General features: G+C 45.4%; 1 protein-coding gene across 4 annotated transcripts in view; it reads left to right on the top strand.

Moving 5' to 3' along the window:
* The window catches only part of PRDM11 (PR/SET domain 11), a 48748-nt gene that overhangs the window by 8344 nt on the left and 24438 nt on the right, over nucleotides 1–15966 (top strand). For all 4 annotated transcript variants that reach the window (XM_064424911.1, XM_064424910.1, XM_064424912.1 and 1 more), the window contains exons 2-5: nucleotides 9496–9614; nucleotides 9997–10100; nucleotides 10973–11235; nucleotides 12014–12081. In XM_064424911.1, the coding sequence (XP_064280981.1) occupies nucleotides 9499–9614; nucleotides 9997–10100; nucleotides 10973–11235; nucleotides 12014–12081 (551 nt within the window). In that variant the 5' untranslated portion in view covers nucleotides 9496–9498. The remainder of the gene's footprint in view (nucleotides 1–9495; nucleotides 9615–9996; nucleotides 10101–10972; nucleotides 11236–12013; nucleotides 12082–15966) is intronic.

The following is a 15966-nucleotide window of genomic DNA, read 5'->3' as shown; positions in this document are numbered from 1 at the left end:
TGAAATGCCAGGTAGTGCTGGCACTTCAGCCCATGACGGTTAGGTTGCATGAATTATCCCTCTGCCTTCCAGCTAATTTTATCCTGTTGATTTTTCATGAATCATTTCCCATCTCTGTGGGTTAGAAATTAAAGTGGAAGTTTGCTAGCCAGAATAGCCACATCTGCTATTTAGAAACTAATGTCTGGGGTTTGTTTCCTGCCCACCCCCACGCTTTCCCTTCTCTTTCCCTTTTTACCTCCATCATTGTTGAAATACATGAATCACTAGTGTTGCTTATCCACAAAACCTTTTAGGCTGACCAGCCTGCACTGGTGCAGGGGTCTTGTGGGTGCATGTGACCTGACTGTGAGCAGTGGGGTGGCAGGCAGATGCTCAGTGCTGTGTGGCAGGGCCCCAGGTGCCCAGTGATGCTAGCAGGACCTGACCCGGGGCATCTTGAATTTCCTGCACGTTTTATAAAATGGTAAAGACACGCCAGTGTGTTTTCCCTCTCCCAACACAGCAGAAGAGCAGGAGTGTGACAGTGGCCCAGCCTCATGTGCTTACCAACCCTTCCTCTCTCCAGCTTTTTTTGTCTGTCCATGAATGAGAGTAAAAGGTCATTTGGGCAGTAAATTCACATCTCTGCTTCACTTTGTGGAACTGTGTGCTCTTGAGTGCCACTGGGGCTGACAGCTGGGCCAGCAGCAAGGGAAGGATAAGTTCATTATTCAGAAGTTGAGTGCTACAAGTCAGGATCCAAGGACCCACGTGGGAGTTGCGTAGCATGGTATCCTGTCTGTGAGTTTTTCTGGCAACTGTGCTAAGGAAAAAAGTGCATTCCCTTGAAATATATATAGTGAGCACTAGGTGAGTGAGAGGAGGTCTCTAGCTTGCTCATGTTCACTTTTCATCAGTCTTGGTGGATTGCAGCAAATGCAGGAGACTGGGTGAGTGATTGTGTTGGGGCAGTTTTGAAAATTGCCGAGTGGATGGCCTGGGAAAATAAAAGCTGGGTAGCATGACACCAATCCTGGGTAAATATAAAGTTATTCATACCTGAAAATTTGTGTAATGGAAAGTGTTTTGTACTTCTTAAAAAGGTTTGATTTTGTTCTTGGAGAAGTTTACTGTTGGTTTAAAGGGACATCTCTAGATGTGATATATAATTACGTATAAAAGGCAGCTAACTGAGTGTGTGAGAACCCAATTAATATCCAATGCCAGAGAATATCAATAAAATATATGTGGCTTAGGAAGTGAATGGAGTAATTGATAGAGAACCAGCATCCAATAAATAAGTGGCAGTATAAACAGTAAGGAGGTTGAAGGATACTCTTAAGCTAAAGGACAGTACTAGCACACTAATAAATCAACTGTTTGAGCATTGACTTTAAGATGAATGTAGAAAATATCTTTTCAACATCAAAAGATCACGGTTCTGGCATTGCCACCTTAGATGAGGGGAGCAAATAATCCAGCTATTTTAAGCTGGAGCTTGATCATTTTACAGAAGAGTCTCTGCAACATGATATGTGGAGGCTGTGTTTTCAAAGAAGTAGACTTGATGACCCTTCTCCTCAGATAAGGAGACGGGAGAAGCCAGTTCTGCCTGACACTTACTCAGTGATGCAGAAGACATGACTCATCACTGGCAAACTGGGTAGATGAAACATATTTGGTGAATTGTAGCTGTTGATAGGGGCAGGACAGTGTAATGTAGTTTGTTTGGTAAATGAGATTATTGAAACCAAATCATTTTCATGCAGACAAGTGGAGATTTATGAACCTGGAAAGGCATGTCCTGAACGTGATCTGTGAAGGGAGGCTGTGTCCTGAGCAGTCCCATGTGAGAACATGGGGATCAGAGTGGGCAGGCGGCCCTGGGGAGCTTTCTGTGCCAGGTCCTAGCAGGAAAAGACAGCCATGATTTTTGGACACAAGCAGGATGGTAATTAATCAGGGTGAGGAGGTCATTTTACTTCTGTAAACTTTATATTTACTTCAGAATCAGTCTTACATCAGCGTGGCTTCTAGTGCCAGCATCTTGAAGTAATACAGAGAAAATTGGAAGAGTTACACAGAGGAATGATACAAATTGTTGGAAAGCTAGGAAGATACTGCATGGGTACATATCCAGGGCTCTGCTATGTATGTGGTTTTATTCAGTGCTTACCACTACTGCTATCCAAACACCTTTCAGTAGTGCCTTAAGGAAGAGGGCTTGCAGCTGCCACTTATTTGTACTCTTATTCTGTCCTTAGGGAGAAAAATGGTAAAATAACAACTAGTTTTAGTACTGGGGCTCTGCGTCTGTTTGTTTTAACTTTATAAATGTAGGTATATATTTATGTTGAAGCCAGAGGCAAAGAAGTGCAACTGGTGGTTCTGACCAAAGATGGTGAGGTTTATTACAGCCATTAACCTGGGAAGCAATTCTTTCCAGTTACTCAAAGCAGTGTCCCAGCATGCTGGGTATTTCACCCTTTCCCATCAGGTTCCAGGGCCCTTTGAAAGAACTGTTGCCTGGTGCCCAGAACTAAAAAGAATCACATATGACTTGTCTGTGATGGGGATTAACAACTGAGATAAACTTGTGAAATATTGGCTTCTCTTCCTCTTGCTATCTCAGATGGAGAATTTTGTCCTTTTTGTAGGCTAAAAGGAAAGGAATGGGACATAAGGGGTATCAGTCAGATTGTCTTAATTCTCATTTCTGCCCTAAGACTGTGACTCTGTGAGATCAATGCAGGGAGCTGAGTACAGGAAAAAGGAGAAGTTTCCATGTATTTCGAAAATGCAAGTCACTTATATATTCTTTCAGCTGCAGTAAGTACCTGCCTTGGTTCTGTGGCATGTTGCACTGTTTCAGAGGCTTTTTGGCTGCATGGGGGCTTTACATTGTCAGCATCCTGCTTATTTGAGTCCTTACTCAACACTTAACATGGAGAAGTTGCTTCAAGTAATACCTGCTCTGCATAGGCTGTGCTGGTCCGTGACAGTGCATGCACCAGCACATGGATCTTTTTCCTACTCTCTCCGAGATTAACAAAGGGCAAATGCTCTGAGACCACAACATACAATTTTGTGACAAATCTTGTAAAGTTATCAGTATGTTCCATCTTCACTAGAAGCCATCATAAAGCAAACTTAAGATTGGTTCAGGGGTTATTTCAGAGGTTTTCTGTCTTCTTGCCCCTCTGAAACATGTCTCTCATGAAGCAGATCATGGAGGGTTTTGGTATCATGTTTTGCCAATGAACCATGTAAGAGTGACAGTGTGAACTCTTCTCCCATCGATTTGAGACTACAGGAGCAGTTCCAGGTTGGGAAACCAGAATTTCCCTCTTCCCAACTTATCTGCAGTGAGGATATCAGTGGGAATTCGGTGTTGTGTCACCCCATCCTGTTTGTCATGTCAGTTGCTGGTCTTGGGCAAGTTAAAACCACTGTGAACTCTCAGCCCTTCCTGCTGTAAAACAGGTTTAAGTTTTGTTGTTTTGAAGCTTACTCTCCAAGCTTCTTCAGAAAGCTGCAGAAAAACTGGTGGTATTTCCAGGTATCTTTCTTGTAGTCCTGACCTTCTTCAGTGTTTTCAGAATTTGAAATTCAAACAAAATATTTCATACTTCTGCTGAATTTATGGCTCCTGAGTGTAGTGGGGTAATTGACAATGAGTTAAACAGCCCATGGCTGCTCAAATCCTACATCATGTGTGACCTATAATTTTCACTAATTAAGTTTGAGTTTTTGACTGCTTCAGCTTGTTGCCAGGTGTGCTGGCTGCATTCAGCCTTGCTCTGTGGCCATCAGAGAAGAGTCCTGGCCTTGCAGCAGGCTGGGAGGCAGGTCATGGGATCTTGCCCTGCTGCCACCAGCCTTTGCTGTGCCAGGACTCTGCTCCACTGCACCCCTGGGTAGAGGACAGCCTCACCCACAAAAATGTTGTACTTTTGTGGGGAAAGTGCTGTGGCAGCCGTCTAGGCAAAACCAGTTTTCCCAGTGGAGCATTGGCTTATATCTGTCTGTGGACAGTGGTCATCCTCTGAGCAAGCTGGTTCTTCCTCTTACTTTGTGGGATGTTTGGTCTTTCAGAGTTTGTGCTGGCTGTAAGCATGAGCTGCATAGCCAGCTGGTTCTTCATAAAGTGACCTGGAGTGATTGGCATGGCCGAGGACCTTGGTAAGGGCATTCACCTCAGGGAGAATGGTCAGCCTGGGCCTTCCATGGCTGTGGGGGGGGCAGCTCAGAGCATTGAATGCTCTGCTTTATTCGCTGTTCTCATCTTGTCAGTAGCTGACTGTTCTGGATTACTATTTCTGGTAATAATATGCAACTGTAGAAAAAAGCGTACGAACTCATGTCCATCTTTCACCATGGGCCTCTACTTTAAAATGTGGTACAAGCTATGTAAGATCTGCCTTAAAAGAAGAGGAGATGACCTCCAGAAGGTCAGCAGTGAGAAGCTGAGTGAAGGAGCTGTGTGCTGAGGAGGGGATGGATTCCTATATGGCTGTTTCACATGAAAGAATGTCCCAGTCTGGGAAACCTGCCAGTAAAATGTAAAATTAAAGCTCTGTTTTGGAGGCTGATCCATGCAGATAAGAGCCTGTGACTGTTAACTAATAACTACAAGAGTGGCAGTGATAAAGGCAGCATACTTGAGGACAGGAATTCACAGGTTCGTTCATGCTTAACCCCATTTGAAGGTTTTTTCCTGTATTGGAGATTAATAGCTTAGATGTTCTTGTGTTTTCCACTTCCCTGATTTTGAGCAATATGGCAGAGCCAATGGAGGTTTTAATGCGTGTCGTGCAGAAACATGACAGGTCCTTGCCTGCTTTGTAAAGAAAACAGGAGGGCTTATGTGGCAAGGCCTGTGAACCCAGGGGTGATCCAGGGATGCCTCTTGGGATTTGTAGCAGTCATGCTGGTGTCCTGGGTTTGCCAGGGACCATTGTGCACAACTGCCTTTGCTGGCCAAAGCACTTGGTGTTGTGTGCAGACAGCACCTGGGTCATCACAGCATCCCTCTCACCAGGGATTGGCCTTGCTGACATGCTGCTAGGGTATAGGAGTAGGCTGTGTGCCCACTGAACACTGGGAAGGCTAAATGTCCTGTAGGCACAGGGGCATGCACAGGTGAGGCCAAGTACACCCTGGGAATACCCTCGGCAGTAACCAAGGACCCTGCTCTGCCTATACTTACATGGTGCTTCTTCATGTCATCTGAAATCTTTAGAGACTCTTCATATTTAGGTGCTAGAACAAACACAATTATAAAAACTGCCAAGAAAACCCCAAAACAAGGAAGTGGAGGGAGTGAAAACTGCAGAAGGTGAACTAGACTCTTGTAGCTGTAGAAAGCTAAAGGGAGAGGAGAAATGGCAAGAAAGAGAAACTAATGAGCAGTGAAATTACAAAAAATTAAACACTATTTTAAATACATCAGAAGCGAAAAGAGTCCTAAAAGCACTGTTATCTGCTGAGGTCTGGAACTAGAGAAAAGTCATACTTTTTTTCCCCGGAAGAAAAGCTAGAAGGTGGTACCAGTTACAGCAGCAGTGTAATGCTCTCTATTGTAGCAGTAGCTTGGGAAATTAGCAAATAGAAACTATTACAGCAATACATGTCAAAGTTTGCTATTCTGGCTTACTTGCGTCCAGGGATTTTAAAAGGCCTGGCTGAGCAGTGCTCTCTGAGCCATAAATGCTAATTTAAAAATAATTTTTAAAAAATAAAAGCATGTATAATGAGTTAGACTTAAAAAAATGTTGTCTGTTACTCATAAGTGAGTAGGCCAATGTCAAATTTAACTGGGAAAATTAAACTAGGCTAGCCACAGTCTGATGTTTGCTTCCAGTAAAATAACATAACAGCTGATATGGATCAGAGTGGTCATGATTTAAGGGGTATTAATTGTAATAGTCAGTCTTTATAGGTTGTTTTTAAATCATTCTTTTCTAATGTAATATGATTTTCTGGTGTTGCTATAATTTTACTAAAGGTAAAGCTGTTGGTAAGTCTGGCATGTTTAATGCACTGAAATTGTGCAACAAGTCATGGGAATAAATAGGTGGGATGATTCATTGTGTCACACACTGTTGGAGTGAGTCCAGAGGAGGGAGGTCCGTGAAGATGATCAGAGAGCTAGAGCACCTCTCCTGCAAAGACAGGCTGAGAGACTTGGGATTGTTCAGCCTGGAGAAGAGAAGGCTCCAGGGAGACCTGATTGCTGCCTTTCAGTACTTGAAGGGAGCTTTTAAGAAAGCTAGGGACAGACTTTTCATCTGGGCCTGTGGCAGTAGGACAAGGGGGAATGGCTTTTATACTGAAAGAGGGTAGATTTAGATTAGATATTAGGAAAAAAAAATATGTGTACTGTGAGGGTAGTATGGCGCTGGAACACAGAAAAGCTGTGGCTGTCCCATCCCTGGAAATGTTCAAGGCTGAATTGGATGGTGCTTTGAGCAGCTTGGTCTGGTGGAAGCTGTCTCTGCAGTGGGATTGGAGCTAGATGGTCTTTAAGGTCCCTTTCATCCCAAGTCATTCTGTGATTCCATACATAGAAGGAAACCTGACTAAAGGGCCGCAGTGTGGCAACAAAAGGAGCCCCATTGCTGGTAGTGTAGTAGTCTCAGCTGGGAATTTTTGGGCTTTTGGCTCAGTGCTAATCAAGAGGCAGAAGTCGGTCTCTTCTCCCTATTGACAAGTGATAGGATGAGAAAAAATGCCTTCAGGTTGCACCAGGGTGAGTTTAGATTGGAAATTACAAAAGAGTTATCAGGAATTAAAACAAATTGCCCAGGGAAGTAGATGAGTCCTCAGCTCTGGGAGTTATTTAAGACATGTAGCTATGGCGCTTAGGGATATGGTTTAGTGATGGACTTGGCAATGCTAAGTTTATGGTTGGACTTTATGATTTTAAAGGTCGTTTTCAGCCTAAATGATTCTATGATTTAGTGGTGGACTTGGCAGAGCTAGATTTATGTTGGACATGATGATCTTAAGGGCCATTTGCAGCCTAAATGATTCTCTTGATTCTAAGATTGTTGGTGTCCTGGACTCTTACAGCAGCACGGTGGTTCACTGGAAACAGAACCCCAGCTGAAAACAGAACCCCAGATGGGCACGGTGACCAGAAAGTGAATGCAGCTCTTGGACACAAACACGGCAATCCTGAGCAGGGGCAGGGAGGGCGTTATCTCGGTGCAAGGTGCTGCTCCTGCCAGTGTGCTGCACAGGAATGTTGCTGATAAGTAGGAGGGAGTTCAGGGAGGACCAGGAGAGGGGCAGGCTGCATAATGTGCTGTACAGTAAAACACAGAGCTTCATGTGTGAAGTAAACACAGTGTTTCTTTCTTCTTCTTTTTTCCCCCTTTATTTGGAGCTATGCAGTAGTTTAACCAGAGCTGAAGGAAGCACAGTGACCTTCCTTGGCAGGAGGTCAGACTTTGTCATCACAGGGCTTCTCTCACTCTGTAAGACTCCATGGGGCAAGAGTGGGAAAGGAGAAGTCATTTTATCTTCAGAAACAAATGTATGCATCTCTTCCTACTGAATGACTGGGGGATATGGGTGTTTTAGCTCCAGGTGTCCTGTCTGCCAGGCTTCCAGCACAGGTGGTTGTTCTGACTGAACAATCTGCCCCACAGCCAGCATCCACCTTTCCTGTGACAGTGCAGGCCCCACAGCTAACCAGCTCTGGGGCAGTCCCTATCTCTTCTTGTATTTTAACATTTTCCAGCTCCCCAAGCTTTCTCCCTCTTCAGCGGCTTTACTGCAGACTTTGCAGAAAAGACTTTTTCTTCTCTGAGAAGGCCAGGTAGGCCCTGATTGCAGCCCTGGCTGGTGAATGGGTACAGGACTGCAGAGCTTTCCTCTTGCTCCAGAGAGCTCAAACAAGGGACTCAGCCTGCCAAAATAATGAGCCCGTCTTTGGCGTTACTATTGCTTTCCTTCTGAATGGCTGTGGCAATTCTGAAAGAAAATGTGTCTTGTTTTGGACGTCCTGTAAAGGCTTAAAAGTGCATGTGTTTGCATGTGTTTAGTTGTACTTATGCTGGGGCTTTGCTTTCAGACCACTGTATGAGTATTAAGTATCACTCCTTGATAAAGGCTTGATAAACTTCTTTCAGGCTGCACATTGGCATGTGAGAAGTTTGATTGGAAAAGCGAATCATTTGTCCCCTGGCACAAAGCGGAGCCAGAGAGGTTGGGAATGGCATTCCTTCTTGTGGTAAATAGGGCAGAAATGCAGACCAGACTTCCATGGTGTTCAGGCCCATACAAGCAGATGTGGAATAAGAAAATTCCTGTCTTCAGGGGTTTGTGAACATGAATTTAGAAATGCCCTGAGCCAAGTCATGATGGGGGTGGGCTCTTCCATGAGTTTCCCTGACAGAAGTGGTCTGATGAGCTGTGGAAAGCTGCAAGTATGCAGCATAACAGAGCATGTCATCTGGCAGAGGACATGGAAGGGGCCATCACAGGGGATTTGGGGGGAGCAGCTGTGAAATCTCTCTGATCTGGTGTGGTACCTGAGAGCAGACAGTTTGTGTGCCTTAGAGGAAGTCTTAAGATAAATGCAAATGAAGAGATGAGCAGCACTCTAATTTATTCCTTTTCTCAAGCTGAGATGCTCTTATGCTTAGTGGCCCTTCCAAAAATCTAAATTAAATCCATTCCACATTATTATCAGTTGACATACCTATATTTTCTCTTAAGCACCATCCCATGATGGGAGGGGAAGCTCCATTGTTTTGGAGCTTGCTGTCCTTAAACATCATTAAGTGATTGATGATTCTGTGAAGTGCCTCCTGGCTCTTGTGTTGAGCAGAGGGAGAGGCACGTTCACTACGGCAGCCTTGCGTGCCAGAAGGGTGGTGGTGGCTTAGCTCTGGCTGCTGTAAAGGAACATCACAAGCACGATCTGTGTAATCTTGGTGGAGTCCCAAAGGGTGCTGTAGGCACTTATCTGTTCCTCAGGGGTGTCGAGAGCACATAGAAAGCTCTGTCTGCAGGGGTGTAGTACTCTGTATTCTGTTCCCAGATGGAGACTGGCACATGTAAGGTTTGTAGGCAGATCCTGGTTCTGCATTCCTCTTTCTTGTCCTTCTGCCACCAAAGACTTGCTCTGAGGTGGTGGTGCTCCATGCTCCCATAACATATCGCACCCATCGCTCTTAAATTCCATGTGCAGTTGGAAATCCCATGTGTGTTTTTAATGGATTCCGTGAATCATACTTCAGATTCTCCATGCCTCAGGTTGCTCTGTGGTGTCTCACGCTCCTCACCTGACCTGCAGCTGAACTGCTCTTCCCTCCCCAGTGCAGGAAGAGGTTTCCATGTGCATGTGTGGGTGCTCTGGTGTGTGATGGCAACTCTTGGTACTGGGAGGGAGCCTGATCTGCTGGCTGCATCCCGGCCTGGGGGAGAAGGCTGTGGTTCCTGGGGGAGCAAGGTTGTCATTTCTCAGCTACTCATATTTCTACTCCCTTCATTCTTTTTTAGAACATGAGTGAGAACTTGAAGGACTGCTTGATCCAGACCCAGGCTTCCTTAGGGGAGATGGTGACGATAAAAACAGAGGCCTGCTCTCCGCACCGGGACCAGGAATATGGACAGCCTTGGTATGTGGCTGAGCTTTAGTCTGATGTACTCTAACCCCTTCTCTCCACCTACCTCCCAGCTTAAAGGTGGTTTTGAGGAATATACTTGAGCTGCTTGAAGTTATTAAAGCTCTTCCTTGTAAGGTCTGCCTTGGGGTGTTTGACAGGGGTGGTCACCTGCTCATGTGCACCTACTGTAGCTGAAGCCATTTTCTGCTGTGGGCTTTAGCCTTGAAGATCTGATACGCCAGCTTTTGGCAGGTTGGGTGGCAAGTTTAGTTATTTCTCTACTACAGTTGTGGGACTGAAGGAGTTGGTCAGGCCCCATTGATTCAGCTTCTCTCTGTGTGCAGTCCCAACATCTTGCTAGGTTAACATCATCCTTGTGTTGTTCCCTCCTCAGCTCTGGAAGGCCTGACCCACAGTCCACGGAGATGGAACCCAAGAAACTGAAAGGAAAACGGGATGTAATCATGACCAAGAGTTTTCAGCAAGTGGATTTCTGGTGTAAGTGTCTTGTGAGTGAGGGAAAAGCACCACTGCTGCTTGTGTAGACTTTGGTCTTCCCTGTCAGTTAGGGGCAGGAAGCAGGGAAAAAAAAAGCCAAGGATAAATTTGCATTCTCATCTGAAAAGACTGGCATGGTTGGTAGGGAAATTGTTGCACAGAAACAGCTTGGGGCTAGGCAGAATTAGGGAAGTAGGAGAAAAGTAAGCTGGAAACATGAAAATGCACATTGGAAAACCTTGAGAGTCTGGAAAACCCAATGACTTGAATTCAGAAACTGCAGAGGGAACACTGGGGAGATGACAACTGTTTGCCTCATATTCTGGAAAGAAAACTGGTGACATTTATCTTGGCATACCCATGAATTATTGACTGGTAGACCTGCATCTCTGTCTGGAGATAGGACAGGTGCCTGGGATGCCGTCTCTCTCCCAAGCACAGAATGAAGGCTATATGATGAGGGTATTTGTTTTCAGGGATGCTTGTTCTGGTTCCCCTCTGCTGTGTGGGAAGTCAAACCTTTTGGCAGGAGGATTTACTGCTAACCAGGGATGTGAAGGGAGCCCTCAGCCTCTGTCTCTGCAGGAGGTGACGGAGTCTTTCTGCACGTGTTCAGCCATCAGTGGCAAATGTATGCAGGGCACCAGGGCTCAGGCAGGTGCAGGTGTTGGAAGGGGAGGTGTGGGATGGGACAGAGCCCATGTTGAGAGGTGTGGTGGCAGAACAAGGGAGCAGGCAGTGAAGCATCTGTGTGTGTTTAGGCTGCAGTCTGGGGAGGGGGCTCAGTTGGGCAAGGGGGAGGACAGGGAGCTGTCCTGAGTGCTGTGCATCATGTGTGCCCTACCTAATCCCTGTTTCCTTCACATCTGCAGTCTGTGAGTCCTGCCAGGAGTACTTTGTGGATGAGTGTCCAAACCATGGCCCCCCAGTGTTTGTGTCTGACACCCCAGTGCCCGTTGGCATTCCGGACCGGGCAGCGCTGACCATCCCACCTGGAATGGAGGTGGTTAAAGAGCCCAGTGGGGAGAACGACGTGCGCTGTATGAACGAGGTCATCCCCAAAGGTCACATCTTCGGGCCCTACGAGGGGCAGATCTCTAGCCAGGACAGGTCTGCAGGATTCTTCTCGTGGCTGGTGAGTGACAAGTTTCCCCAGCTAAGTGACACCTCAGCCATGCAGTTCAGAGCTGGGGGAGTCATGGGCTTGTGGAGCCAAACCTTAGCTATCTTCCCCCCTTCTCTGAAGGTCATCCGCTGGCCACATGGGCACTACATCAGCATCAACCTGCTGTAAATATTAGAAACTTAAGAGTATATAGATAGATGATGTAGAGATTGCAGAGTTCTCTCCTGGGCCCCTAGCACTCCCACCCAGCCTGCCTGAGCAGAGGAGGTGTCCAAGAAGCCAGAAGAAAGATCCACCGATCTACATGCAGATTCAAGCACCAAAACTTTTTTCCCCTCATACTACACGACTCGGTTAGCATATGAGATGGAGAGATCACTGGATCAACACATGTTAATTATGAGAATTGCAATGTGGGACTTGAGTTATTATTGGGAAAAAATTGAGAGCTGCTGATGTGAAATGCTCCTCACACTTTTCTGTCTGCAAAATAAATGCGAGTCTCAGCCCTGCCCCAACAAGGAGGTTAATATTTTTTATCCCAGGATCGTTAATGATGTTATCAGCTGCATCCACAGATATTTGTACATAGAAAAACAGCTCTCAGTTCAGAGTAGCCTCTACGCACTCCAGGTCAGCAGCCTGTAGTACCAAGAGAGCTGAGATTCACAGCATAGTTTCACACCATGACTCAAGGCTAGAACTAAAGCAGTGATTTGAGATTCATAGACCTTCTCCTGCCTGGACCAGCTGGTTGACGTGCTGCATCCATTCTCTTGTTCCACAGATCGTTGATAAGAACAACCGCTACAAATCCATTGATGGGACAGATGAAACCAAAGCAAACTGGATGAGGTGAGTCCAGTTCTCTTCTGCCTTCCCTTTTGGGACTGTCTTCTAGGAAGAGGCCATCAAATACTCCTTGCTGTTTTGTAACTAAAATGTCACCACCATTTTGCAAATGGTATGCTTGTATTCTTTCAGTATTTATTGTAATTAGTATCTTTGGCATCAGATTCAAAGAAAGGGTCTAAAAAAAACCAAGAATGTATATATGGAGGATCACTATTTTCTGGTATGTGAATAAATGTTAAAGATGATCCTATTTATCCACTCTTACAAGCACTGACAGGTCTCACTCCATTTTTTACTCATTTTTTTTATGTTATGTTCAAATATTTGCAAAATGCTTTGCACTGCCTCCCAACGTTTGATTCTGCTTGGGGTTTTTTTTTTTCCTCTCCCTACTCATCTGACAGATACTAAAAGAGATGCCTTTTTTTTTTTTTTTCTTTCTTTCTGGGCTTAATTTGAAGCAGCTGTGGGTGCTGGCTGTGGGTTGGCAGTGTCAGCTGTCCTGTGCGAGGAGAAGGGCGAGCTGGGCGACTGAAGGCAGGGCTGGCGCGTGTGCTTGCGCTCCCTCTGCTGGCCCCGCGCCTCGGCAGCGCGGCTGGCTCTGCTCCGGCCGCTGCAGCACGGAGGGACGTGTGTGTGTGTGTGTGTGCCCATGGGGCAGTGTTTCTGTGTTGGCATGTATCTGCAAGACATCGGTCACTGAGACCTCGTACGTGTGGCGAGTCACCAGAACGGGACATTGCTGCACGGTGAGGCCCATCAGACCAGTGCTGCTTCTGTGGAACTTTGAAAGTGGTTTTTATCAGGAAGGCATTTCCTACAAGAGTAAGGCAGCGTGGTTTGTTGGCCTGGGTGTCTAGGATTTTCAGTTGTCCCTCGTTGTGGGAATAAAAAGCATGAACTACAGGTAGATACAAGATTGGCCTAACTGGTCGTATCTGGTTACACCACGTTTGGCCATTTCAGTCTTCACATGGATAGCAGCTGTTCTGACATTTATGTTCATAAAGTTCAGCAAAGGATTTCATTTTTGGTAAGGATTCCAGCTGTTACATTTGTTCACTGCTGGATGAGATAAAATATTAGACTAGGGCTGAGGCTGGAGTCATCACTTCAAAAAGAAGCAGTGATACAGTGAAGAGATAGGTGGGCAGACATATATCTAGAAGTAAAGAATGCGAAGTTCAAAAATCTGCATAGATCTGGATCTTTGTGGTCTGCATGACAGTGAAGCTGGGGCAAAACGCAGTCTTGGAAAGCAAAAATTCTATTATGAGCTCTTTTTCCTACTGTAGTGAACATAAGCTTGATGTCTGGATTTAAATGGGCACTACTTGCGGTGCTAACACCAAAGAGCAGAATATTCTTGCCTAAACTTGTATTTGTCATGGTTCAGTCTCAGTATGAGTGTGGTCTGGGCCATTGTGTGCAGCCTTGAAAGGCATGGAGGTTGTGGCTTTGTGGAAGGGGGATGTTTGTGACCCCTCATGGGAAGGGTGTATCAGAGGATCTCTGCAGGCTATACCAGTCTTACTGACCTTTCTGATGTTACTCTTGAAAAGTCCTTATAACCAGTAGTATTATGTAGAGTCTGACTGACAGCTCAAGTGGTAATAGAAGTCCTCAAAAAGCCTTGATTTTGTTTGTTAGCACCTTTTAGACTAAAGCGTGCTCAATATTCTGTGCTAGAACATCACCTGACACTGAGATCACACACAGAAACCACGCTTGACTTTCAGGACGCTGTACACAGCGCTCTTTTTGTTTTTCAGATGGTGCTCTTTGCTATCACTCACAGATGGAGTGCTTTGCAAAGCAGATCTACTCACCTTCTTGGTAGGTGGGTATGGCATGGGGAGGGCAGCTTGGGCTGACTCCTCTCTCTTCCTGTAGATCTGGCTATTGTTTCTGTTTGAATACCACCTGAGTCCATTTTCGTGTTGCCTGAGGACAATATATACACTGCAGCCCTTGCTGGTTTAATTTCAAGTGCCTGTTTACCCAAGGCAGTGGATGACAGGGAGGAAGGAGTAACAAGTACAGCAGATGGCATGGCAATGGTAACATCCTCTTGTCCTTTCCTTCATCAGGCAGTTAGTTAAGACAAAATCCTGATGCTGGGAGCACGTTCTCCTAAGCTGGCTGCTGGCACATGGCTAATGCACCCTTCATCTCTGTCCAGAGTAAAGCCCTGGTGTTTGCAATACTTCATGAAACTCCATGACTTCAACATATGCAAACATCTTCCTCTGTTTTTATTTTTCTGGTGGCTGTTTACCATGGATTGCAGCAAGCAAAATTATTGCTTTCTTGGACACAAACCATAAATTGCTGCTAATGGCAGTTCTTGGGGCTTCTGAAGGGTTGCAGAGGACCATCCATTTTCCTGGCAGCTTCTGAGGAAATTCTCTTACTTAGTTGTTGGTGTCCTCTAAAAATAATGGATCTGTCAAAAAAAAACAGAAGTAATTCAGAAAGTCCAGGAAAGTTCATCTTTCTGTGTATGCATCACTTGGCCCAGAATGAGATGTAGGATAGAAACTGGCAGTGCCTAACTAACTGTTGAAGTGGCTCATGTTTGGGGTTTCCAGGATATTTTGAGCATTTATAGTCTGTTACCCTTCTTACATGTGAGCTCCTGAATTCTTAGGCTTTTGGCACAATATAAATTCATCCTTTGCCTTAGCTAATGAAAAGGGTGAAGTAAGACTTTCTCACTGCTTTCTCCTTTGCCTTCTTTTCTGCCCCCTTTCCTCTCCAAACATAGTGGCAGAGATCATGGGGGCCAGACTGTCCTGTAAATCTTCCTGTATCTCCTTATAATGGAGGCATCTCTGATTTGGCTTTTTATACAATAATAGAGCTTGGAAGGGAGCTCTGGTCAGGTGTTCCAATAGCCTGCTTACAGCAGGGCCAACTTTGACTAGTAGATCTTTTTTACGTATGGAGCTGCTCTTTCAACTTTACAGAACCTTTTAAAAATAAGCATTTAGAAAACAGGCAGGGTTCCTGTGACTGCCCTTGTGTTCAGGGTGAGTAAAAGCCACCAGCCTATGAATGTCATTCTGTTGAACGTCATAAACTGATTTCTGCTACCTTGTGGCACAAATGTTCTTATCTATTGCAGAGTCAAATTTACTCAGAGCATAAAAAAGCCCCCCCTAAATTACTATGGGGCTGTGATCCTCACAGAGCCCTGGGAAAAATTACATGCTTGTTTCTTGGAGGCCAGGAAAAGTAGAGTTGATTGATATTTTTGTGGGGTAATCATTAAGTGCCTACTGTTCAGTGTGTGTTGCACTTTCAGATTAACCTGGGCTGAGGTGTGAATTCACAACCTCACAGCTGGGGCTGCTCTGGAGCTTGCTGAAACCCTCATGGCACCACCTGAGAGGTACTTGTAGATGTCAGTGACTGCCTCTAGGGACATAAGGTGTGCTAGAGGAGAAAAGGATCCCTGTGATAGTAACACTGTCTGCATTTTTATAAGGAGGAGGTTGATGTGCCTAAGGTTAATTGAATTTGTGATTAAAACTGGCCAGATCTCATTACTCGATGTGTGGTAAGTTTGCTATTGAAATATGTAAGTTAGATTGTTTTGACCTAAGTCCTGCTGCAGCATATGAGTGGAAACACTAAAATCTGAATATCCAGGCCTACCATAAGCTGTCCTAAGTGCGCTTGATGGGATGTCCTGTCTGGGAAGAGCAAATAGGGCTCTAATTCCCCATCGGTGCAGCTTTGCTGATGACAGCAGCCGTCAGTTTGGCAGAGAAGAGGGGACACCAGGTTTTGTGACCCCCTGTTTCCCGAGAGCAGTTATGTTCTGCAGGCTCACCTCTACTCAGAGCACTTTGGAGAATACTGTTACTCTTTTTCACCAGA

This window comes from Passer domesticus, chromosome 6 (genome assembly GCF_036417665.1).
Source record: "Passer domesticus isolate bPasDom1 chromosome 6, bPasDom1.hap1, whole genome shotgun sequence".
NCBI classification, from domain to species: Eukaryota; Metazoa; Chordata; class Aves; order Passeriformes; family Passeridae; genus Passer; species Passer domesticus.
This window is presented reverse-complemented; position numbering and strand designations above follow the sequence as displayed.